Here is a 24,091-nt window from a genome sequence, read left to right as displayed (position 1 = left end):
CACATGTTTATATCAAATTGTAAATCAGGAATCCTACACTATTAACTGGATCATTGTTATTTAGCATATCGTTATGGGCCAGAAACATAACATAATGATTTTTAGACTGCAAATTGACTGCATGAAGCACAAGCATACTGTTTATCTTATTTGACTAAAAATTTCACACACTGTTTACATTTACACCCGGGTATACACACGGCCCGCGCGCCCCATGTTGGGAAACAATATATAACTGCAATTCCACTGCTGACGGTAGGAAATAACTTTAGACGAATCAAAGAGAATAGGTAAAGTGTGTAGACCTATTCCTTAATGTAGTACAGAGACTTGTAGAATAGACTGCACAGCTGGTGTTTAGTTTTACGTGCTCTGTTGGGTTGGAAGCTGATCGACAGGTCTGACGACAACAACGACGAAATAGGAGGCTACCCGGAAAGAGCCGTGGCGTGCGTGTATTTGACGACGGAACGAGTGAGATGGGAGATTCACTGAATGAGAAGTTGTAAAGGATATTCAACGTCAAACACACATATATTTTGCGCTAAAAGTTGATGAGATATGTCGGCGTCTGCTATATTTATCCTGGACCTTAAAGGCAAGGTAAGTTGAGAGTCTACGTGGCTGAGAAGTTTATAGTTAAAGGCAATGACACAAACAACGCCGAGCGCAGCCTGCACTTGCAGGTGTTAACGCAGAATTCCATGCGTAAAAGCGCAGATGAGAAAATATTAAGAGGTGTATATAGCCTTATGACGGGCTATTATAAAATTACGTACTTGCTTGTTATCTTTAATTGTTTTCAACAAAATATCGTTATCTGAATTTCTCATTGGCATACGTCATTTGGAATCACAACACGTTTAGGTTCACTTCGTGAAATGATAGATTTTCGGTTTCATTTTTGTCACCAGAGAAATATTCATCTCTGAACTAAAATGTTTAATAAAGACATTTTAACTAAAACCAATTTCTTGACTGATGGTTGGTCACTGAGTAAGACCTGTAAGAGTAGTCAACCGGGAACTGGTTAAGCGTAACCTGGTTGAGTGGGTTTCTGAGCGGAAACGTTGCTGGTCAAACTAGTTCTGCCACAGCAAATTGAGCATGGCTATTCAGTTGGTTTCATCCCACCATGCCCCTTCAGCTAAGTGGCAATGATAGCCTAATTGTGTTGGCGTATTGAAGGTGAGATGTAAAAAATAAAAGTACATAACGTCTAGGTTACCTTTTTAGTTAGTAAATCAAGACACCTGTCTGGATCCCTCTTAGTGCTTTTTAAAGCCTATCTCCCCTTACTGCTCTTGGGGCGATGCAATTATTTTGCCCTCAGACACCGTATCAATCAACACACTGGGTGATTGTTTTTTTTTTATGTTTGAATGTTATTTTGCTCATTATGCTGTTTTGAGTAACTGTACATGTTAATGTCTCTCTTTAGAATCTTTTGTTTAGGCTGATAAATGGCTGCATTGTTTTGTACATTGACTATCCTTAAGCATTTGAAATAAAGAATGGACACCAAAACAGTGATGAATGATTACTGAGCCAATTATACAACAGGGTAATTTCTCTTGGCATACTTGCAACAGTGCAATCTACACTAGGCTCTGTTAAAAAAGCACTCACATTTGCTGTTTTAGATAGTATATGGGTAAATACACAATGTATACAGTGGGGCAAAAAAGTATTTAGTCAGCCACCAATTGTGAAAGTTCTCCCACTTAAAGATGAGAGGCCTGTAATTTTCATCTTAGGTACACTTCAACTATGAGAGACAAAATGAGGGGAAAAAATCTAGAAAATCTCATTGTAGGATTGTTAATGAATTTATTGGTAAATTATGGTGGAAAATAAGTATTTGGTCAATAACAAAAGTTAATCTCAATACTTTATATACCCTTTGTTGGCAATGACAGAGGTCAAAAGTTTTCTGTAAGTGATGTTTTGGGGCTGTCGCTGGACAACACAGACTTTCAACTCCCTCCAAAGATTTTCTATGGGGTTGAGATCTGGTGACTGGCTAGGCCACTCCAGGACCTTGAAATGCTTCTTACGAAGCCACTCCTTCGTTGCCCGGGCGGTGTGTTTGGGATCATGGTCATGCTGAAAGACCCAGCCACGTTTCATCTTCAATGCCCTTGCTGATGGAAGGAGGTTTTCACTCAAAATCTAACGATACATGGCCCCATTCATTCTTTCCTTTACACGGATCAGTCGTCCTGGTCCCTTTGCAGAAAAACAGCCCCAAAGCATGAGGTTTCCACCCCCATGCTTCACAGAAGGTATGGTGTTCTTTGGATGCCACTCCGCATTCTTTCTCCTCCAAACACGACAAGTTGAGTTTTTACCAAAAAGTTCTATTTTGGGTTCATCTGACCATATGACATTCTCACAATCCTCTTCTGGACCATCCAAATGCTCTTTAGCAAACCTCAGATGGGCCTGGACATGTACTGGTTTAAGCAGGGGGACACGTCTGGCACTGCAGGATTTGAGTCCCTGGTGGCGTAGTGTGTTACTGATGGTAGCCTTTGTTACTTTGGTCCCAGCTCTCAGCAGGTCATTCACTAGGACCCCCCCGTGTGGTTCTGGGATTTTTGCTCACCATTCTTGTGGTCATTTTGACCCCACGGGGTGAGATCTTGCATGGAGCCCCAGATCGAGGGAGATTATCAGTGGTCTTGTATGTCTTCCATTTTCTTATAATTGCTCCCAGAGTTGATTTCTTCACACAAAGCTGCTTACCTATTGCAGATTCAGTATTCCCAGCCTTGTGCAGGTCTACAATTTTGTTTCTGATGTCCTTTGACAGCTCTTTGGTCTTGGCCATAGTGGAGTTTGGAGTGTGACTGTTTGAGGACAGGTGTCTTTTATACTGATAACAAGTTCAAACAGGTGCCATTTATACAGGTAATGAGTGGAGGACAGAGGAGCCTCTTAAAGAAGAAGTTACAGGTCTTTGAGAGCCAGAAATCTTGCTTGTTTGTAGGTGACCAAATACTTATTTTACAGAGGAATTTAACAATAAATTCATAGAAAATCCTACAATGTGATTTTCTGGATCTTTTTTTCTCATTTTGTCTCTCATAGTTGAAGTGTACCTATGATTACAGGACTCTCATCTTTTTTAGTGGGAGAACTTGCACAATTGGTGGCTGACTAAAACTTTTTTGCCCCACTGTAGATGTTTGTTTGTCACACCATGTCCAACTCAGATGAGAACATAAGGCCCTGTTCAACAGTATGTAGCAACATTATGTGCCATTTAAGATGGAACTTGAAGGATCTCTGTCTGGTTGGCTTCTAAATCCAGTCAAAAACTCAAGAGGACCACCATTCAGAGTCATTCATTTCTTTTACATACAATACAGCAGCAATATTTTATCTGTGAAAGTAATAAATTATTGGCTTATAATAATAACATTGTGCAATACTCCCTGCTTATTATTTGTGGATGAAAAATATATTTAAAAATAAATCTATATAACTTCTAAAACATTTGGTGGACCTGGGTCAACAGGACCATGGACCACAGGTTGAAAACCGATGTGAGGAGTTCATACGGAACATTGCTCACATTCATTGTAAACCTTGACAAAGTCCAGTGTCCCGTTACTAAATAAACCTCAGCTTGCTGAATCATCCCAGAATTGTTAAGGGTTTATGTTCTTATTCAGTGTTTGTGTGTCTGTGAACCAAGCCCGTATTATAACCAGCCAATGTGTTTCATCGTTTGTCATGCAAGGTGAACTGTGAGCCTGCTGTCGGTTTCCCAGACATGTCTCTCATTCAGTCCATCGCTTACAGAATCACTGCAGCAGCCTCTCAGATCTGTCTCTGTCTAAGGATGATCTCGTTAGTTCTGTTGCAGGATGCATCAGCCAACTCCACTGGAACTTCCCTGAGATAAATATTATTCCACCCCAATGCTGTATAATGGCTCAAGTCTAGGATGTCTGAATACAAATGTATGCAACGGTGAGAAATGTATATAAATAAAAAATGTAGCTAGCGTGGGGTTAATTAGCTCCTGACTTTGGCAGGAATGTCAACCTTGTCACGACCTGTTCAGATAAGTACTTGATTAACACAGAGGGTCAGCTGGTGATGAGACCTGATGAAGATGCTCTAGCCATGCTCTAAAAGCTATATTTATTATTCTCACTTATTTATCATGAAAATAATTTCCCAATATATTTTTAACATTCAGGCAGCAATCTAGTTTCCTTCACAAGACTGTGTTTTATATGCAATAACCTTTGATCTGTTTGTCTTTCTGGGAATCCAACATCCTTTTATAGAAAAACAAAGAGGGGGAGCCTGTCCATGTCCTTTCACTGTGTGATGAGTTTTGGTCTGTTATTTCCTCTTGTTTGTTGTTTCTGCCCTGTATGACCTCTCCGGCACAGAGGCCCTCTATTACTGAGGGTGTAGTAGACGATGTTCACTGTGAGCTTCCTCAAGCATGGACTCGGATCCCTTTCAAGACGTATTTCAATGAGCTGCTCCAGCCTACCGACTCTGAATGCTGACCAATATTGTTATTGGTGTTGAAAGTGTATGTGTTTGTGATGTTTCCCCGGGGAAACTCTAGCGTGTCAGTGCTGTTACTGGGTGAAGTCCTGCCATGTTTAGAATCCAAAATACATTAAAAGAAAATCTAATTCACAGAGTCACTTGATGCAATGAGAGGGCCTTTTGTAGTGCAGGTTTTAGAATTGGGTGTGTAGTACATCCTCAACTCTGTTGCTGAAAGGTGTTAAGTAATTAGTGTAGAATTATAATGTATAAAATAAAAACGTAAAATATCTAAATGAAAGTATATTAGTATGTCCATTACCAGTGAATTAGTTGTATCTGTTTAAGGTTTGATATTTTTAGTTAGATTTCTGCTAAAGCTTTTATCAGGCAGTTCTGTGCAAGGTTTTATTCACACACTGAGGGTGGGAAATGAGTATTTCCATGGTAACAGATTGACACCAATTACAGAATGTAACAATACAGAAAGTCATAATAACTATGAACGTCATGGTAATGCATCCTGGACAGCTACACAGAAGTTAGAAAAAAAAAGTCTTAACTTAATGTCTTAGCTTACATAATATTTATGCATTTTGTGATTTTCCTATTCATTCATATGTTAACTGGCAATTACAAAATGATCCTAGACATACCAGTCTTTTGATTTTTGTATTGAAATATTCCAGCAGTATTACTTTGTTGCCTTTTGATTTTGTTGCCTTGTGACTTTGCCCTATCAGACATTCTTATCACAGACTGGGCTGGTTATTTGCTATTTTTCCAACAGCTGCCCTCTCCGCAGAGGTGTCTTTGCCTTTACTTTGAAACCAGCAACCAATTTTCTCTATCTGTATCTAGCAACACCTACTACGGAGTCTTCAAAAATTGGCAAGGTTCATATTCTCCATTTCTAAATGTTCACTGTTGTCTAAATGCCACCATGGACTCTGTTGAAGCATTGAGTAAAAAGTGCAGCTTTGTGAAATATCCTCACTAAATCAAGAGGAAATCATACATGTGTTAATATACCCTTTGAATCAAGCCATCTCATTGGCCAGGTGTCGGATCTTCATGGGCAATGCAGTCCAAATGTAAACCCTTTGTGTTTTCTTTTTCCTGTAGGTTTTGATCAGTTTTAACGACATGGGCAATGTGGATGTGTTCCAAATGTTAACGCTTTGTGTTGTCTTTCCCCTGTAGGTGTTGATCAGTCGCAACTACATGGGCAACATGGACATGAATGAGATTGACCACTTCATGCCCATCATGCTGAGGATGGAGGAGGATGCAGACACGTCACCCCTGGTTACACACGGTTCCTCCCACTTCCTGTGGATAAAACACAGAAACCTCTATTGTATCCTGTCTTAACAGGAAGTACTGTAACTGCTCGGGTCACATCAAGCCACCTGTCTCGGCTTCTGTTTTGCTCGCAAGATGTGTCACACAGCAGTTCACACTCAATGCATAAAATATGATGAATCTGTGTGTCATATGCTTTTGTCAGCTATAGGAAAATTCTGAACAGCTAAGCTAAGTCAAACCTGTCTCTTATTGCTGTAGTTTGTCTTGCACAATCAGAATCACTGCTTCAATTCTAAAACCTCATTTTATATTACCAATGATTTAGCTTAGTGTAAAATGTGCATCTCGCTGTCCGATGTTTACACTGCAAAAAATGTCTTTAGAAAATTAGAAAATGTAAAAGAAATTCAGGAGATATTTGCTTGAAATAAGTGCAATAATGTGCCAATGGAACAAGACAAATGTTTTCTAAAACCAAGAGATATTTATCTAATAGAACTTTAGCTTATTTTAAGGATGGTTAGATTTTTAACCTGAAAAGAAGATAAACATAGCCTACTTGATAAGACGTATTTTTTGCAGTGTATATTTGATAGATCAATAGTACCTTTTGGTTCAACTGTTCAGAACATTCTTAACAGCCCTTCAGTGGTGGCAATGACCAAGAAGAACGCCAATGCTGCGCTAGTGTATTCCTTCCTCTACAAGATAGTGGAGGTGATTGTTCTTCACTAATGAGTACTGAAATACACTGTGCTTGTATTCAACCATTTCACTGCAATCTTCTTGTCTGTCCGTCTGTCTGTAGGTGTTCAAGGAGTACTTTAAGGAGCTGGAGGAAGAGAGTATCCGTGACAACTTTGTGACCGTGTATGAGCTGATGGATGAAGTCATGGACTTTGGCTTCCCTCAGACCACAGACAGCAAGATCTTACAAGAGTGAGTCGTGGACTTTGTTACATTCTGAAATGTGCCGTGGTGGTCCTGAAACGCGCAGCCATATTGTTTAGTAAGGTACTGGCTTCTTAAAAATACGTTCTATTTCTTTTTTCTTCTCTGTCACAAAATGAGTGGTCAGAGTTAGCCAACAGTTTCTGACAACTTATCTTTGTAGTAGATGGCTGGGACCAGACAGTATTCAGGACAGCAGCCTCCCCTGCAGGCTGGGTCCAGTCAGTATTCAGGACCACAGCCTCCCCTATAGGCTGGGTTCAGACAGTATTCAGGACATTCCTGACTGGGTTCAGCTTGTTAACAGGATTTAGTTTTGCTGTTTTGTGACTTGCTCCTGGGAAAGATTCTGTTCTGGCAGGTTCAGTGTTTACATAGTTAGGGCCAGGCTACCGTGGCAACAAGCATGTCTCCTTAATTACCTGTTCTGCAATTAATATCTGACACTTAACTGGGACCTTTTTAATATCATTCTATAATTTAATTTCAAACAGACCTTTTACTTTGATAATATTGGGACTGTGTGATGTGGATGTATTGAGCTTTGATGAAACCTTTATCATTGTGCTGTCTCTGAATGTGAGCCTGAATAGGGCTGATAATCACTAGCCTGTCTTTCATTGAGATGGACACAAAGGTACTGTCAGCTGGCTGCACTCCAGACCTAGACAGGCGATGTGCTCTGCTCCTCGTTTGGCCAAGGAGACCCCACACCTCACCTTACTCCAGAAAGGCTTTTTACTCCGCCCCTCTTTTGGCCAAGGAGACCCCATAACTCATCTCAACCCAGTGCTTCTATCTTCCATAACCCCAACCAGGGTCTTTCACAACGTCCCTCTTATCCTAAAACACTGCCCACCTGGCCTTGCAACATCTCACTTGTGTTCACTTGTGTCTGTTTGTGAGTGCGTGTTTGTGTGTGGACAGTAACAACATTCTTATGGTAATCTGTCGATTTGCTGCCAAGTCTGCTTTTGTTGGATACGCTCATTAGCATTTTAGTGGAAAACTAGGACCAAAACTAACGAGTAAACACCCCAACAAAGACACTAACAACCCGACTAACCAAACCACAACCTGACTAATAAAGCACAACAACAACCCAGCTAACACAACCGGGCTAGGGTTAGACTCTCTGTCTGAGAAGTCAACAGGTTTTCCATCAGGTAATAGGTTTGCGTAGATACAGATGAATCTCTCTCTGTTACCCAACCCCATGTCATCACTTCATCCCTCCAGACAACCAGACCTCCCTAGAGGCCAACAAGCCTTTCTCAGTTCAGTGTCAGGGCCTCTCCCTGCCAGAAAACAATACTGTTACTAAAGCCAGTAGCAGACAATGGAAGGAGGGAAGAGATTCACCAAGCTATGAGTGCCATTCCTGACAGGCTAGGAGGAGAACTTCATTGTTTTTAGTGATCACAGATTGCACCATTCGCACAATGAAGCACTCCAGGTACAGAAGATTGATTTGAACTTTCAAGTTGTAGTTCAGTGCAGTCTTAGTTTTTTGGTTTGAATCACCACAGAATCACAATGTAATCCTCCATGTTTCAATTACTCCCATGACTAACCTGCTCACAACCTGCTCACAACCCAAGACAAATCCTTTCATTAATCTATCTACTCCAGTAGGTTGAATAAAATGGATTTTCTCTTCTGGGGTGTCTTATCATAAGCTCTGTCATCAGTCATGAATAGATAAAAGTATGATTTCCCCTAGATAACAAACATCTGCATCCTCTTTATATTCATGGTCTGGCAGTTTTGTTCATTAGTTTAACATCTTCTGATTTTGTCTTGGTTCTTGAACCGTATTGTGAAAGTGCGGTAGCCATGACGCCACCGTTTTCCCCCCTTCTGAATAAGTTACCATGGGAATGTATTTGTCCTTTACCGGACCTCTCTCCCTCGCTCTCTCTTTGCAGATACATCACCCAGCAGGGTCACAAACTGGAAGTGGGAGCCCCTCGCCCCCCCGCCACCGTGACTAACGCTGTGTCCTGGAGGTCGGAGGGCATTAAGTACAGGAAGAACGAGGTGTTCATGGACGTCATCGAGTCCGTCAACCTGCTGGTTAGGAGGCCTCTCACCCGGTTGTCATTAACAGGGTCCTGTAATGGATTGGGAGTATCATGAGGTCCCTACTAAACAGGGAACCACTGCTGTTTAACGTGGTGTATGCTGGGTAACTGGAATGATGAAGGATGAAACAGTCAGGGTTTTCCACTAGTAAGGTCATGTGGAACGTAACTGTTATAATAACATTACGTGAAACGTAGCTGTCTTTACGAATAGGACTTCGGTATGATCTGTCCAACCCACACAAACACACACAGGCACATTAGATCACACACACATTCAGTGAAGGTCTCCCAGGTAATTAGAGCTCCTTCTCAGGCATTTTACTGTACATGTACTGGTGAACTATTTTCAGTGGGCGTTCCAGTTCAACCTGCCCCACTATGCTTACTGCATAAAACACATTTGATGAGAGAAACATGATTTAATAGGGATCTCATGATAAAATACCTCATGATATGGTCTTACAATTGAAATGTTCCAAACATTCTGCCGTAGGAGGTAATCCGGGTTTTGGAAGTCAACTTCGGGACAGGGAGTAACCTCTTTCCCTATGTAATGTCATTCTCCATGTCTGTCTCCCTGCGTTAGGTGAGTGCCACTGGCAGTGTCCTTCGCAGTGAGATTGTGGGCAGCATCAAGCTCAAGGTGGTTCTGTCTGGAATGCCAGAGCTCAGACTGGGCCTCAATGACAAGGTCCTCTTCGAGATCACAGGGAGTGAGTAAATACACTAGAACACAACACCATTAGAACACTACTCCCTGCACACCTCCTTTCCTCTCTCCCTCACTACTCCCTCCACTCCTCTCCTCGCTCTGTCACTACTCCCTCCACTCCTGATCCTTTCTTTCTCACCTCCACACCTTCCCTCTCTAGTCCCAATCCCTGGTCTCAACCCCTCATGGGCTCTGGTTATGGGACGTCTCGTGGATTACTGCTCCCTGGTCCAGGATCAGAACAAATCCACTCCCCAGGCTGGTGCTGCTGTCGGCAGATGAAAGATGCCCCCTGGACGTCTGCTCATATGTGCATTCTGCTCACGGAGGGGAGCGTGATAGAGAGGGAAAAATCTCCTAAAACCAATGAACAGATAAACATGAACATTTCAGATGGGCTTCTGCACTCTGTCTGTTGTAGCATAATGAGGGAGGAGGCGTGTTGTTTTCTTTATTATGTTTATGTTTTCTGATCCTTGCATGTCATTGCAGTCCAAACTATGATCCTAAAGTAACTTTCAACCACGTTCCTGTGTTTGATCAATATATAGCATTGTCATGACTTGCTTTCTATGGGTGGACGGTCTTAGCATATTGGCTAAAAAGCACCCTCTTCTGGTCAGAACCTGTAAATGCCAGGACTGTAACACCATGGGGAGTAAAGATCAGGCTGATGAAACATGTTGGCAAGAAAAACCCCTTGAACTTACAGCATACCAGGAGAGATTAAAACCTGATGTTTTCAGAGAAATATGATTGTTGAACATTAGGCAGGATTTAGACTGTGATATATGGGTACAGTGTTGAGTTTTCTGCCTTTCAGGTGAAACACAGGGGATTGTGCGTAAAGAAGTTTCACCTGCTGCCCTCCATCCTAAGAGCCTTAACAGGAGGGACCGCCTCCTTTTAGAATTTCAGTGATGTTAAAAGGGCCTTGATACCAGAGGATCAGCTCTCCAAAGGGCTTTACCTGCTAGGATGTGAGCTGTCTAATTGGCCTGATAGGTCTCTGTTCTCTGAAGAATACACTCTGTGTTCTAGTTCCCCCCGGAGGACGGGGCTTTACAGAGAAACGGCGCACGCACGCACGTGCGCACACAACCCATCACTTTGGTTTGGACAGGTTATTCTGCCTAGGCATGTATAGAGGGACTTGAGACATTCAAGCGGCTCAGTCATTTTAAGAGTGCTGATCTGCACCACAGCCGGACCACTATCTTGGAAACATTTGGGTTTTCCACCAGAAGACATCCACATTGCCTTCATATTGTGTTCTGACCCACTGCAGTAGAGAGCGTTCTTCCCATACCTCCTATTACCGGCTATGATTGATTTAGCTCTTTATACGTACGAAGAAGTGGAGACCTGTGTTTTAATGACTGACGAACATCGGGTCCACGGTATTTGAACTTTGCCCAATGACCCGTTAGGACTTAGCCTTGATGTAACGCCCTGCTCTTGCCTGCGTGTTGTATTAGGAGAGAAGAGTAAGACTGTGGAGCTGGAGGACGTCAAGTTCCACCAGTGTGTCCGTCTGTCTCGCTTTGAAAATGACCGCACCATCTCCTTCATTCCCCCGGACGGAGAGAGCGAGCTTATGTCCTACCGCCTTAACACAACGGTCAGTGACACACACACACACACACACACACACACACACACAGACAGACAAACGCTCACATAGACACTCAGATATTAAACATTATTCACATTCATTCTTATTTTCATCAACCCTAGTTCTAACCCAATTGTAACAGGAACTCCTCATTGGGACTGGTAAAATATCCCGACACTGTCACCTCTATCTTGTTTTACTATCCTTGCGGGTTGAAACGTCCACTCGCTCACACACACACAACCCTCTCTTGTCCCACATTAACCTGATGTCCTTCTCTCCCTCCTCTTCTGGCCTCTATGTGACAGGTAAAGCCTCTTATATGGATAGAGAGTGTGATTGAGAAGTTCTCCCACAGCCGAGTGGAGATCAAGGTTAAGGTAAAGGATGTCCACCATCATTCACTGTCAGCATCTGCTGTCAACATCCACCATAGCTCCAAAACTGACCTCTTAGTTACATAGACACAGAGCTAGTCTCTTAGTTACATAGACACAGAGCTAGTCTCTTAGTTACATAGACCCAGAGCTAGTCTCTTAGTTACATAGACCCAGAGCTAGTCTCTTAGTTACATAGACACAGAGCTAGTCTCTTAGTTACATAGACACAGAGCTAGTCTCTTAGTTACATGTACTCTTATGTACACAGTGAAGCTTGAAACAGTGAATCATGAAACAGTACCCTCTGTCTGTGTCCATGACTGTTCTTTTCCTGACATCATCACTGCACCATAAAAAACAAGTTCAGACACAAGAACCCCCCCCGCCCATCCCCCATTCATTCTGTGTTTTTCTAACCCTGTGAAACTTGCCCTTTCACCCTGCAGGCCAAGAGTCAGTTTAAGAGCCGCTCCACTGCGAACAACGTTGCCATTATGGTACCCGTGCCCAGCGACGCTGACTCGCCCAAATTCAAGACGAGCACTGGCAGCTGCAAGTATCTTCCTGAGAAGGGCGTTGTCCAGTGGAACATCAAATCATTCCCTGTGAGTAGCTTATATCACAGGCTAGCTTTACTGTGCTAGTAAACTAATGCTGATGGAGGTCGATGCATCTTCAGCCACAGTATTATGTTATGGTCATAATGTAAGTATAGTAACAGTAAATTACTACAGTATGGCATTATAGTCATCATGTAGCCATTGTAACAAAATATTATCATCATACTGTTGCTATAGTAATAAATAAATATGGTATTCTCATATTGTAGCTTTAGCAACATGAAATATGGTATTCTGATGATACTTTAGCTATAGCAACTAGACAAGAGTATGGTATTCAGATGAATAATCACTAAAACGTAACTCAGTGGAAAAACTACCCATCTGGTGAGATGGTACATAATGTAAACTTACAGGAAGCAGCACATTGTTAATAGAAAACATGTAAAGCCACCAGTCAAAAGGGGAAGTTGTCCATGTCAGATAACAGCATTAGGAAATAGAACTTCCCCAACACTTCATTAGATAAAAATTGACAGTCATGCTACACTCACCCATAAACTGACTATTTACATTATAGTCAGCATGGCCTTGGGGTGCCGGCTGAAAAACCACATCCTGTTGGCTTTGCCAAACAACAGAGATGTGTGGTCAGTGAACTGCATAGCAGCGACAGTCATGCATGACTGTTTCACCGTTGACATTCGGGTCGTATCGGCAGCGGTTGGCTTAACTTGTACGTGACCGTGAGTATAGTTTTACCAGGATGTGGATGCGTGGTGTGAAGGGGTCAGTGTAGCAGGGCCTCCCATATGCACAAGCCAGCACAGTGGAGTTTACTCTCTAATCTTTTACCTCACGATAATCCAAGGTCATTCCAAGGTGTACAAACACACATAAAAAGGTGAAGTATAACAACGTGACCGTAATAAACGAAGGTGCTGAACAGAGGAGCTTGGAGAGGACTTAAGAGGGGGACTTAACGAGCGTGCAAGGCCGGCCTATTTTCCCAGGCTTTCAGTTGTCGACATGCATCCGGCGGGTAGCCATGCCAGGTGCACATCCTCGAGTGTGGTTGCGCACCTGCAATTCATAAGGGACGGGGAGGAGACGACTGGGTGTACAGGGGCCCTGGTTGAGTCTGAGTGCCTGTTACTCCCACGCCAGTCGGGGCTGCTGCTGGGTCGCTCCGCCCTCCGTTGGGACCGCCACACGTAGCTAGTTAACAAGGATCTACAGCCCCAGGAAAGAAATGAAGAGAGCACTGCACCTTTGTCTTTCCTTTCCAAAAAAGTTGAAAAGGAACATTTTGAGTGAGGAACAGAATTGTTCAATTTGCAGTGGTCTCTTAATTTTAACCCTTCTGTTCCTCACTCAAAACCTTCCTTTTTGGCTTTTTTGGAAAGGAAAGAAAAAGGTGCAGTGGTCTCTTAATTTTTTCTGGAGCTGTAGATCCGAACCACCTTTATCGGACAAGTACATTGACACATACCGAATGTTACTCGGTATATTGGTGCCCCAATTGGCAGACGACAAAAAACAAGACAGAATACACAAAATCTGCATGAAGTTGACCTACATTTATTGTCTGTAGAATAAGTGTGACGTGAGCGATTAGTGTACATCTTAGGTTCATTTACAGTTGAAGTATAGTTCCACCAGCGACTATCTAGATGCAGGGAGATGAACAGAGTGCAGTATAATGCAGCTGTTAACAGTCAGGTGAGCATTGTGTTAATTAGTCTCTGTAGGGCAGTTGGACTGTTCCATGGAGCCATGAGGCGTGGGGCCCAATTAGATTCACCAGGATATGGATGCGTGTGCCTAGATAGATTTGTTGTGGTAGGTTCAGGTAGATGACAAAGAACCCTAATAAAGCAGAAGGCCCCAGATCTCTGAGTAAACCTCGTGTGTGTGTGTGTGTGTGTGTGTGTGTGTGTGTGTCTCTTTGTGTGTCTTTGTTTAGGGAGGGAAGGAGTACATGATGAGAGCTCACTTCGGGCTGCCGAGTGTGGAAAGTGAGGAGCTGGAGGGGAAGAGGCCCATCACTGTTGACTTTGAGATCCCTTACTTCACTGTATCTGGTATCCAGGTAGGAGAACGGACGGTCTTTGAAAGTGCAGAGAATTATTGTCAAGAGGGTAGCCTGCATTGTGTTGTCCTCCATAGACCCTGTAATGTTAATAGTAGAGAGGCCTTTTGTTTTCTAGTGTTTTTTTCTCATCATTCAACCCAATGGAATCCCATTTACAATTTTACAGTTTGTGTTTTAGTCAGTTAGCAGTCTTTTATCTAAGAGCAAGTAGGGTTAGGTGCCTTGCTTGGTGGGCACAAGAACAGGATATTAAAAAAAAAAAGTTAATTAAACTGTTAATGTAAATTGAACATGATAATATTGGAAATCTTTTATTGGATTTGCTCAATTGCTTTTGTTGGTAGAGCAGTCTGATAGGTCTGCGTTATGCTCCGAGGCCTCAGTAGCCTATTCGCTATGGACTAAAACTGTAACTTGAGAGAAAAAGAAATAATCTTATTGGGTTGAGGTCTTAGAACTGTGGCTCCAAAAGGTAAAGTAAACTGAACGTTCTGTCATGGTTCTGGAACCGTTCTGGGACAGCACCTGTTTTATCCTACTGGAAGTGTCCATGTGACGAAGGGTAAACTGGAGCCATGAAGGTGTGCACCTGGCCTGTCTGGGGACACACCAGGTGCACCAAAGGCCAGAAATACATTCCCCTTTATTATCCTGCCCTTGTTTTAGGAACAGCATAGTAAGAAGTAAGAATAGTAAGAATACATTTCTACTGTAAGGATTTTTGGATATTGGGTTAGTATTGACGTCTAACAGCACGTTGCTGTTTATATCCGCGATGTACAAAGTCAGTCAGCATTTTCAAACAATTTCACCATTCAGTGGTTTAAAACCTATACATTTTATGAGGTATGTGAAGCTTCTTTCTAAGTAACCTAGCCAAAATCATCAGTGGAAAATAAACACTTCATGTACCATTTACCGGCATTATTTTATCCCATGTTTTATTGGTTTTAACTTTTATTGTCTGGAAAACATTAGCACAATCCTAGTAATATTAGCAATCCATGCTAGTTGTTTTAGTAGATATGACCCCACTTTGAATGTTTAGTAGATATGACCCCACTTTGAATGTTTAGTAGATATGACCCCACTTTGAATGAATATTTCTGTGAAATAAACCTGCTCAAATGTGCCGTATGCTTCAAGACGTTTTTCGACCAGATGCATTTAGACACCTAAAGCCATTTGTGCATTGTTGTGCAAATAATGTGACGAAATATGTTTGTCAACATTTTAAGACTGAGAAGAAATGATATAACCTGATGAAACCTGCTAAATGACAAAAAAAGACATGCTATGCACAAAAAGATAAACCTAGACAACCCCAAAGCGAAAAAAAGAAGTGAGCCCTTGCCCATTTTCGACCAGGGTGGCTGTTTCTGAGATACACAGGTCCACCTGGCACCGACCTTCATATCACACACTAATTTGCTTAGGTCACTTATTTTGCCCATTCTACCATTTTATCAGTAGCCGAAAGCCTCGACGCGTGTCTGCATTTTTACCATCCAGCAGGCCAGAACCATAGCACTCATGGTCTGTGGGCGCGTTTCCTTGAACGAGTGTACGTTTTCAGGCCAGGACCATAGCACTCATGGTCTGTGGGCGCGTTTCCTTGAACGAGTGTACGTTTTCAGGCCAGGACCATAGCACTCATGGTCTGTGGGCGCGTTTCCTTGAACGAGTGTACGTTTTCAGGCCAGGACCATAGCACTCATGGTCTGTGGGCGCGTTTCCTTGAACGAGTGTACGTTTTCAGGCCAGGACCATAGCACTCATGGTCTGTGGGCGCGTTTCCTTGAACGAGTGTACGTTTTCAGGCCAGGACCATAGCACTCATGGTCTGTGGGCGCGTTTCCTTGAACGAGTGTACGTTTTCAGGCCAGGACCATAGCACTCATGGTCTGTGGGTGCGTTTCCTTGAAGGAGTGTACGTTTTCAGGCCGGGTCGAGCTGACTCCCCGGGGCGTGTGCGTGCATGTCGTAACTGTTCTTTGCTCCTCAGGTACGCTATCTCAAGATCATCGAGAAGAGCGGCTATCAGGCTTTACCATGGGTGCGGTACATAACGCAGAGTGGAGGTGAGGCACGCGCCGTATACCGCCTCAACGGCTGTCTCACCCGTGACCTCTTACCTTAGATAGCCGGGCCCAGGGGGATTTGAATTATGCCTCAGCGCCGTTAGGTTCTGTGTGACAATTGGCTCTGCACGCCAAGGTGAGTATCACCTTTCCACTGTGATCAGCAGAGAGAGAGTGATGGCGGCAGAGGAAGAGGGGGAGACGGCGAGAGAGAGACTGAGGATAAGAGATTGAGTGAGGGAGACGGGGGAGGAGACGGCGAGACATAGAGACCAGTACAGAGACTGAGGAAGGGGGAGAGAGATTGGGGTTCAGACACACAGGGAAATAGAGAAAGGGAGAGCGAGGGAGAGATTAGCGCTCCACCCACTGATAGCGGTGAGTTACTTATAAGTGGATTCTAAGCAGTCATTGGAATTCCATTGCAGTTCCACTGACCCCAGTGTGATCGGATTCACCCCAAGCCCCAGTTCTGTGTGTTTATATGGTAACTGAGCTAATTTGAATGTTAATATGATGGTCATAGCACCGGGGCAGAGTGCTGATGGATAGAACCGTGTTAATGCATTGCTGTTACCTCTCCCTCTTTTGGCAGATTATCAACTCCGGACAAACTAAGGGCAAGCCTGCTGCCAGAATGGATCTAGGCTCTCTGGGAGTGAGAGACAGCAGAGGATAAGGGAAGGCCATTTTAAGTGCTCTCCCGAAAGATCTGTTGTCCTAAAAAATGACCGATGTCACCTTTAACATTTGCTTTTTTTTTTACAGCATCTGGTGAAATATGTTTTAGCACTAAATAGAATAATGAATGCGGGGGGTCTCTATGGGTCTGGTGGGAACGTTTATTGTCAAGGTGTAGTGCATTTTATTTACCAGAAGAATCTGCAGTGTAAGAAAGTCTGCGAATTGAAACGCGCGGCTTTTAGACGGCGTTGAAGTAGAAACGGATCGGGGATAACGTCTGTAAGAGCGTTCAGTCCCCATAAAAGAACGCCAGGTTGTTAAGATCAATGACTGCTGAGTTACCAACAAACAATATTGTCACCGCCATCGTTGTGTTTGCACTCGGCTAACAACGACGGAGCAGTTCATCTGGTGCCAGAGATAACGACTTGAGTAAAAGACATGAAAGAGAAAAAAGCTTGAAAAATACAGGTGAAACAGTATGAACAAAAACAATGTGAGTGCTTTGGACCCTATACATGATGGACATTTGCTGTATGCCAACATGTGGAAATGTTACTGTGTTATTTATATCCCCCCCCCCCCCCCAACCAAACAGCCAACCTCTAAAGCAGCTGGGTGTAGTCACTGTAGTGTGAGCACCATGCTCTAAGTCAGCCCTGGGTCTCTGTCGTAAAATAATAGGTTTGCATGATCTACATTTGGTATGTTTTGTTTATGCCCGGATGCATTCCCATGTTACACTTCCCAATTCAGTTAGTTCCTGGACATCTGTTAATGTATTATTTATTAACCGTGTGTGTGTTATTGGGAGACAAAGGGACTTGTGTAGAAATAAATGACTTTTTACCTTCTCCCCTCTCTTTATTTGTGAAATGTTCTTACACAGTGAGATTTGTATGTTGTCAAATTATGACATGGAAAACCCCCAGTTGTCGTTAAGGTGAACCTGATGGTTTAGGTCTCCTCCTTTCTTTCTCATCACTGTGTTAAATTGCTCTTTTCACTTCCTCTCTCATCACTGTGTTATATTTCTCCTTTCTCCCATTACTGTTTTTAGCACCACCTAGCATGTCCTGCATAGGAGTGCACAGTAGAGGCCGAGAGAGACTTGGGAGAAGAGTCCCTTGTCAATGAGGGATTACAGGCTGTGCTGGCATGGCACAATCACTGCTGTGTGTGTGTGTGTGTGTGTGTGTGTGTGTGTGTGTGTGTGTGTGTGTGTGTTTGCTAAAGGCAATCCGTGCTGGGCAACGCCAGGCCCTTGTGTTCCCCAGCCTGTTCATTGGGCCGATCGGTTGCCAGTACAGGAAACAATGACTGCTTCAGTAGCTCCTATTGTCTCTGAGTAACAGGCCACTCACATGTACTGTCTGATTAGGAGGTGTGAGAGCCACACACACACACCCAGACAGACAGATGCTTTGTTCAATCAAAACATATTGTACCATTCAACCAGGCAACAATGTAATGACATTCTTCTCTGTCTTGGTAGTGTTGCAAGTCAAAGTAAGGGATGATACCATTGGAAGCCTTTGACCACCCAACACTGCTGTAAACCTATGACATGAAAGGTGATGAAAGTGCAATTTATCATTAAATAATTTCATCGGTTCGATTTAGTTTGTAGATGCTTTTCACATAATTCTACATTATGATTATTCCTTACAGCAGCTTTTCAACCTACAGTTTTTCTCGCAGTGGATGATATTACATTGGACACTTGGTTTGTTTGAATCTTTGTGGTGTCCATGACCAGGGTCAGTCCTGTGTCACTGTCATTCGGCTGAAACCAGATTACTGCCTGGGCTTCGTCTCAGTAACTGTCCAAGGATGGTGGAGCTTCAATAAGAACATTTGTTGAGTAGACAAAGCTCTTGATTCCATTTGGCCACTGAAAGACATGCAATGCTGGATTCATGTTTATTCGTTTAGTTTCACAGGGTACGGAGTCAAACACACTGGGGTCCCTGATTGCCACTTTGCTTGAATTTGCTTTTCACGTGACGTCCATTGATCCCTCCCTGACCGCAATGTGAATATGGACCACATTCGGACCGAAACCAGCCCCAGCAACTACAGGCCCGTATACCTCCAGAGCAGGCTGACACTTCCCAAACCCCCCCCCCCCCCCTCATACGGATCAGATCCGAGCCTCATTAGTGTCACGGTCCTCTTCAGTCTGGGCTCCCATACACTCTCTCCGCTCCGCTCTGGTCAGATGAGGTTAGCCAGGCTGGACGTGGTCTCCCTCCTCCCCTGGTCCATACGTCTCCCGGAGATGGTGAACACCCTCAGAGCCCGGTCCCAGAACCTCCGCCCGTGCCCCGTCCTCTCCAACAGCTGCACCACGCCCGCGTACAACCCCGCCCCGACCACCGCCGCCCCCCCTCCGGCTAACAGCACCACCCCGGCGACATACATATCGTTCAGGGCCACGCCCGGCTTGGGCATGTGGTGCTCCAGGGCCAGCTTGAGCAGTGCGGCCCCGCAGACCACCAGACACAGCCCCGTGACCAGCACCACCAGCAGGTCGGAAAGGCCGCCGCTCTTCAGGATTTCGATGCGCCTCCGGTTCCGGACGCAGTTCATGTCCTGCACGGCGGAGCTCAGGAGCTGTTTGAGGAGGACGGCCAGGGCCAGGAGACACAGGGTGGTTCCGGCTCCCATGCGCCAGTCGCTGGAGAAGCTGGTGGTCGACGAGAGGAGGAGGACGCCGCCCAGGCCGCAGCCCAGGATGAGTAGGACCGCCACGCTGTAGCACAGCAGGGATTTGGCCGGGTCGCGGAACCACCACAGCTCCACCTGCTCTTCCAGTACGCTGCGCTGGATCCGGGCGCGGTCCGGACCGGCCGGCTGGGCGCCCTGCGTCGGGGGAAGGTCGTCCATCTCCGGCATCGCGATCCTCCCGTGTCCTACGACAGGACGCGCTCAGCGGATCACTTGCGGGACACAATCTGGATCACAGTCACCTCACCGGATCCGAGTTCCACCTCACTGGATTACAGGTAATCCTCGTGGATGACAGGACCTCTTGGTGGATGACAGAGAGGAGAGCCTGTCCCCGGACCCTCACAGCTGTGGGACCAGATGGAGCCTGGCCGATACCTGCGGGAGAAAAGCCACAGGACAGATAAGAGCCACCCGCTGAGACACGTTGCTGGATACATACATTCCATGTTACAGCAGCTAAAGACCATCATGTTCCTGCACACAGCTGTTTAGACAAACTACAAATGCCTCTATGGAAATATATACACTGTAGAGTGATTTTAGCTGAGACTAGTATCAGAGGCTTAGCGAATAAACACACAAACACACACTTATGTAAACACAAACACACTCTATTTCACATTATTTTGTGCTCTCTCTCTCACACACACAAACACACACGATACGGCATGTTTTCGGTTCCCTCTTGTGTATGCAGAGCAACGCCTCGTGGGTTATGTTCAGTCAGTCCCGTGTAGCGAGGAGCCGCCTGTTTGTTCCCCCGCCATGTGATGTTTCCAAGATATCAGCACAACGTCGAATCCGGGCCGCCCTCGCCACGGGGCTCAGGTATTAATCCGTTTATCAATGGGCTGTTCCTGTAGTCCCAGCGACCCTCAAGGTTACACCGCAGACTGCTTGTTTTTAAAAGCCTGTCAGCGCCTTTACTATCAAAGTCAGCAGTGCGAGCTGAGGCGCGATATGAGCACAGAGAAGCAACTCGGTAAGAGGACTTACAACTGTCCTCACTAGCGGGCCTTTTTATAAAGACCCTGTCTGTATTTCCTTCTCGCCGTGTGTCTTTCTGTGTCTGAGGCACAAAACAGGGCGTTGAGCTGTGGCCTCATCAACACTCAGGGATAATCGCACTGCGGGGAGCGGTTATTTTAGTTTATTTATTATTTAAGAATTCACAAAGCCATTTAAATGCGTCAGAGCTCGCATTCCAATGCATCAGACCTTGCTTCGTAGGTGAGGGCAATCCAGTGACAGCTGTTGAGAGATCAGCTAGTGCAAGGCCACTTGCTGTCAAACTTTTTTTAAAGGCGACAACTGACAATGCATGTCTTTAATCCTTTGGTAACCGCTTGCATAAAAAGACTGTTGGCCTTTATTATGGAAACTTTTGGAAACAAAAATATCTATGAACATTGTCTTCACACACTGAATTGTTTTAACATAGTGAAAACATGGTCCACATTGGGTCTATTGGAAACAATTATGTAATCCAGTATGTTTTATTTGATTTTGTTATCTAACCAACGACAAGATATTGATGCACAGTGGCTAAGATGAACTAAATAGTAGCGTAAGAACCTTGGGTTTATAACAAACACGCATAAATAGAACGCATGTTGTTATTATTATGTACACCTAATAGAAATCTGCATTCAGGTCTGTGGTTTGTATTGTAGGTAAAATGCATCATTATGGTATTGGGATGTTCATGAAAAAATCAATTCATCACTGATGACTAAGGTTTGAACTAGTATAGAAAACTAATTTCGGTTTCCACAAATGTATTTCTTTGGTTTTCAAAGAACAAAACCAAAAAGTCTCAATTTACTCTAGCCTACTCTCATCCTTGGCTATTATTAGGTGTTTTCCAGATATAAGATGATTACTTCTTACAAAGGTGCTTATTTAGTAGCCAAAATTAGATCAAAACTGAATCTGTCTCACATGTTAATCAAACTGACCTAATGATTCATTAGCATTTTCCCAGAACCCAAGAGCCTGCAATAGTGATGCAGTTTACAACGTGAGGAATCTCACATGGTGATAACAGTATATTTTAAATTCTTAACTTGGTGTTTGAGGGTATTAAAAATAATAAATATTCTTTAGACAAGTGGCTATATGTGTGTGTGCGCAGACATTTCCCTAATGATATGCCTTATTCTATAGGCAACATCTGTTGGTAGCCAACTTGGGGAGGAAAAAAAACGTTGAGAAATGATGACGTGGTTTTCTATATGTTTTTTTTTTTGTTGACACAAACCGCTCCCCCTACAAGAAGAAATCCCTGGATATGATGACACAAGGTGTTCTTGTGAGGTGTGAAGAGAACTGAAAGATTCTTAATTACACTGCATTGTGTTCATTGGTCTTTCAGTTCGTATCTGTTTGCGTGTGTGTTTTGAGTCACTAATGAAATCCCAGCAGGTTTGGCTCTGACACCAATGACAGGTGGAACAGGAATAGAAGGCAGTAATTGAGGTGGCATATGAGCTGGACAGAAACCATACACAAACACCTACATAGACGTTCACCCCTCTCCTAGTCTAGGGACATGTATTGTACCAATACAGCCTATAACTCTTTTGTAGAAGGAACGTACTCTGTCAAAAATCAAGGGAGAAAGTGATTTTATCATTAAAAAGCACCACAGCAGAGATTTCTAGTTCGATTGATCTCACTGTAAAGATGGTTGCTAGCGGTTATATACATTGAAGAGTGCGTCTACCTATTACAGATCACAACCCCCATGCCAGATTGGCAATGTTAACATTCCACATTGCTGAGGTTGGCAGACTGTGACCTACTCAAAGAGAATCTAAACACAGATGTTTCTGTTGTTCTCATTATCTAGGCACATTTAACTTCCAACGAGACATACATCCATATAATTCCACACTGGCATAAGCCCAGAACTTTCCACCTTCTCTCTCATCACAGCTGACAGGAACTCTCGATCATAACCCAGATTCCACTCCTCCAATCGCAAATACCTTTATTATCTGCCCCTCTGTTTTCTGTGCAGACAATAGTTTCCCCCAAACGTTTGTGCCTAGCAAGGTGGAGTGTAGTAATGTGCAGGGCAGCATATTTCACTTATGCAAATGTTCTCTTCGATAATGGTGATGGACTCACCAGAGAACTGTAAACCTCCCAAATCAGGGAGTTGGGTCTCTTTGGTTCATCCTTTTCAGCCTGAAGGTCAGTCTGTTGGTCTGCTCGACAGAGAAGCTGTTCTTTTCTCCAATTACCTGCTACGCTTTAGGGACACAATATTCCCTCCTCAGTTATTTGGCCCTGCTGAATTCAGCTCACCAAACCATTAGTGTCCAGTTTTATGTTGACTTGCAGTTTTGTTCTTTTAAAATAATAGTCTGCCATTATATGGTCATCAGTCTGTACATCAAGTATTGGTGAGTTTAATGTAGAACATAATATCCTGTATAAGAAACAAAGCGGTGATTGTTTAACTTCTGCCTGAAAGAGATGAGAGGCTAGGGAGCCCGACAGTTACGCAGGTTCTGCTTTGATCTGCAGTCAATTTGCTGAAGCTGCTTTTCACTCCATCCCCATTTCAGTGTTGACCTTTGACACATCAAAACGATCTCTCACATCAGCAGGAGTTTAGAGGCCTTCGGAGGATCTGGGCTGAGTCCGGCTGTGGGGTCCGTTTAATTATTCATCTAGGCCTCTCAGGCCAGGCCAGCCGGTAGGGAAAGAGGAACCGTCCCAGATCGGATGGAGTTTCACTGACTTTCAGTAAAGGAATATCATGTCCCTGCACTGGTCCTGGGCCATCAGCACATTCTCCAACAGTCGAAAGAGGCATGGAATGGGAAGCCTGAAGAAAAGCACAAATCTCACAGGCCCAAATTAGTTGTCTAATAACGAAACCGGGTTCTTGCTGAGTTCCAGGTCTCCTCGAACGTGTTTATCTGAGACCCCTGGGGAGGAAGTGAGGCCAGGAGTTGCCGTGGCGACCAACCTACGCCGCCGCCTTGTCAGTGGGCGGTCTCTCAGAGATGATAGCCATGTGGTCCTCGCTGGTGAGGAGAGGGGTCAGGATTGGATCCATCTGTCCTTGCGTTAAGCATCCGTGCCAAGCGCCATGGGGCTGGGAAGCTGGTGCTGTGAGTGGCTGAAGGTGGGCGTCTGGGGGTCTGACTGGACTGGGATGATCCGGGTAGAGGCAGTGGTGTCGTGGGTGTACAGAGAGAGAGAGTGAGAGAGAGAGGGAGGGAAGGACGGAGAGAGGGAGGGACTGAGAAAGACAGAGGTTGTGAATGGGTCATTATTCTGGCTTTAGGTCTGTTCCTGCCACTGTCATTGGGGCCTTCTCTGTGGACAGGCGTGGGGTAGGTCAATGG

General features: G+C 44.2%; 3 protein-coding genes across 3 annotated transcripts in view; 1 reads left to right on the top strand and 2 right to left on the bottom strand.

Moving 5' to 3' along the window:
* Positions 1 to 257: 257 nt before the first annotated feature.
* ap1m3 (adaptor related protein complex 1 subunit mu 3) lies at positions 258 to 17,580 on the top strand. The gene is made up of 12 exons (XM_010872349.5): positions 258 to 603; positions 5,725 to 5,881; positions 6,479 to 6,546; positions 6,638 to 6,768; positions 8,709 to 8,856; positions 9,454 to 9,580; positions 11,058 to 11,200; positions 11,503 to 11,574; positions 12,021 to 12,179; positions 14,101 to 14,226; positions 16,235 to 16,310; positions 16,906 to 17,580. Exons 1-12 carry the CDS (start codon positions 562 to 564, stop codon positions 16,926 to 16,928), a joined length of 1,272 nt encoding a protein of 423 aa, XP_010870651.1. The 5' UTR covers positions 258 to 561; the 3' UTR covers positions 16,929 to 17,580.
* Positions 17,568 to 19,907, bottom strand: LOC105011898 (transmembrane protein 125). The gene has a single exon (XM_034293814.1). The coding sequence runs from the start codon at positions 19,890 to 19,892 to the stop codon at positions 19,212 to 19,214; it is 681 nt and encodes a 226-aa protein (XP_034149705.1). The 5' UTR covers positions 19,893 to 19,907; the 3' UTR covers positions 17,568 to 19,211.
* Positions 19,908 to 19,943: 36 nt separating this feature from the next.
* Positions 19,944 to 24,091, bottom strand: part of LOC105011931 (cilia- and flagella-associated protein 57) — a 30,866-nt gene continuing 26,718 nt past the window's right edge. The window contains 1 exon segment of the mRNA XM_034293856.1: positions 19,944 to 20,102. Within this exon segment, the coding sequence (XP_034149747.1) occupies positions 19,963 to 20,102 (140 nt within the window). The 3' untranslated portion in view covers positions 19,944 to 19,962.

This window comes from Esox lucius, chromosome 8 (genome assembly GCF_011004845.1).
Source record: "Esox lucius isolate fEsoLuc1 chromosome 8, fEsoLuc1.pri, whole genome shotgun sequence".
Taxonomy (NCBI): Eukaryota; Metazoa; Chordata; class Actinopteri; order Esociformes; family Esocidae; genus Esox; species Esox lucius.
This window is presented reverse-complemented; position numbering and strand designations above follow the sequence as displayed.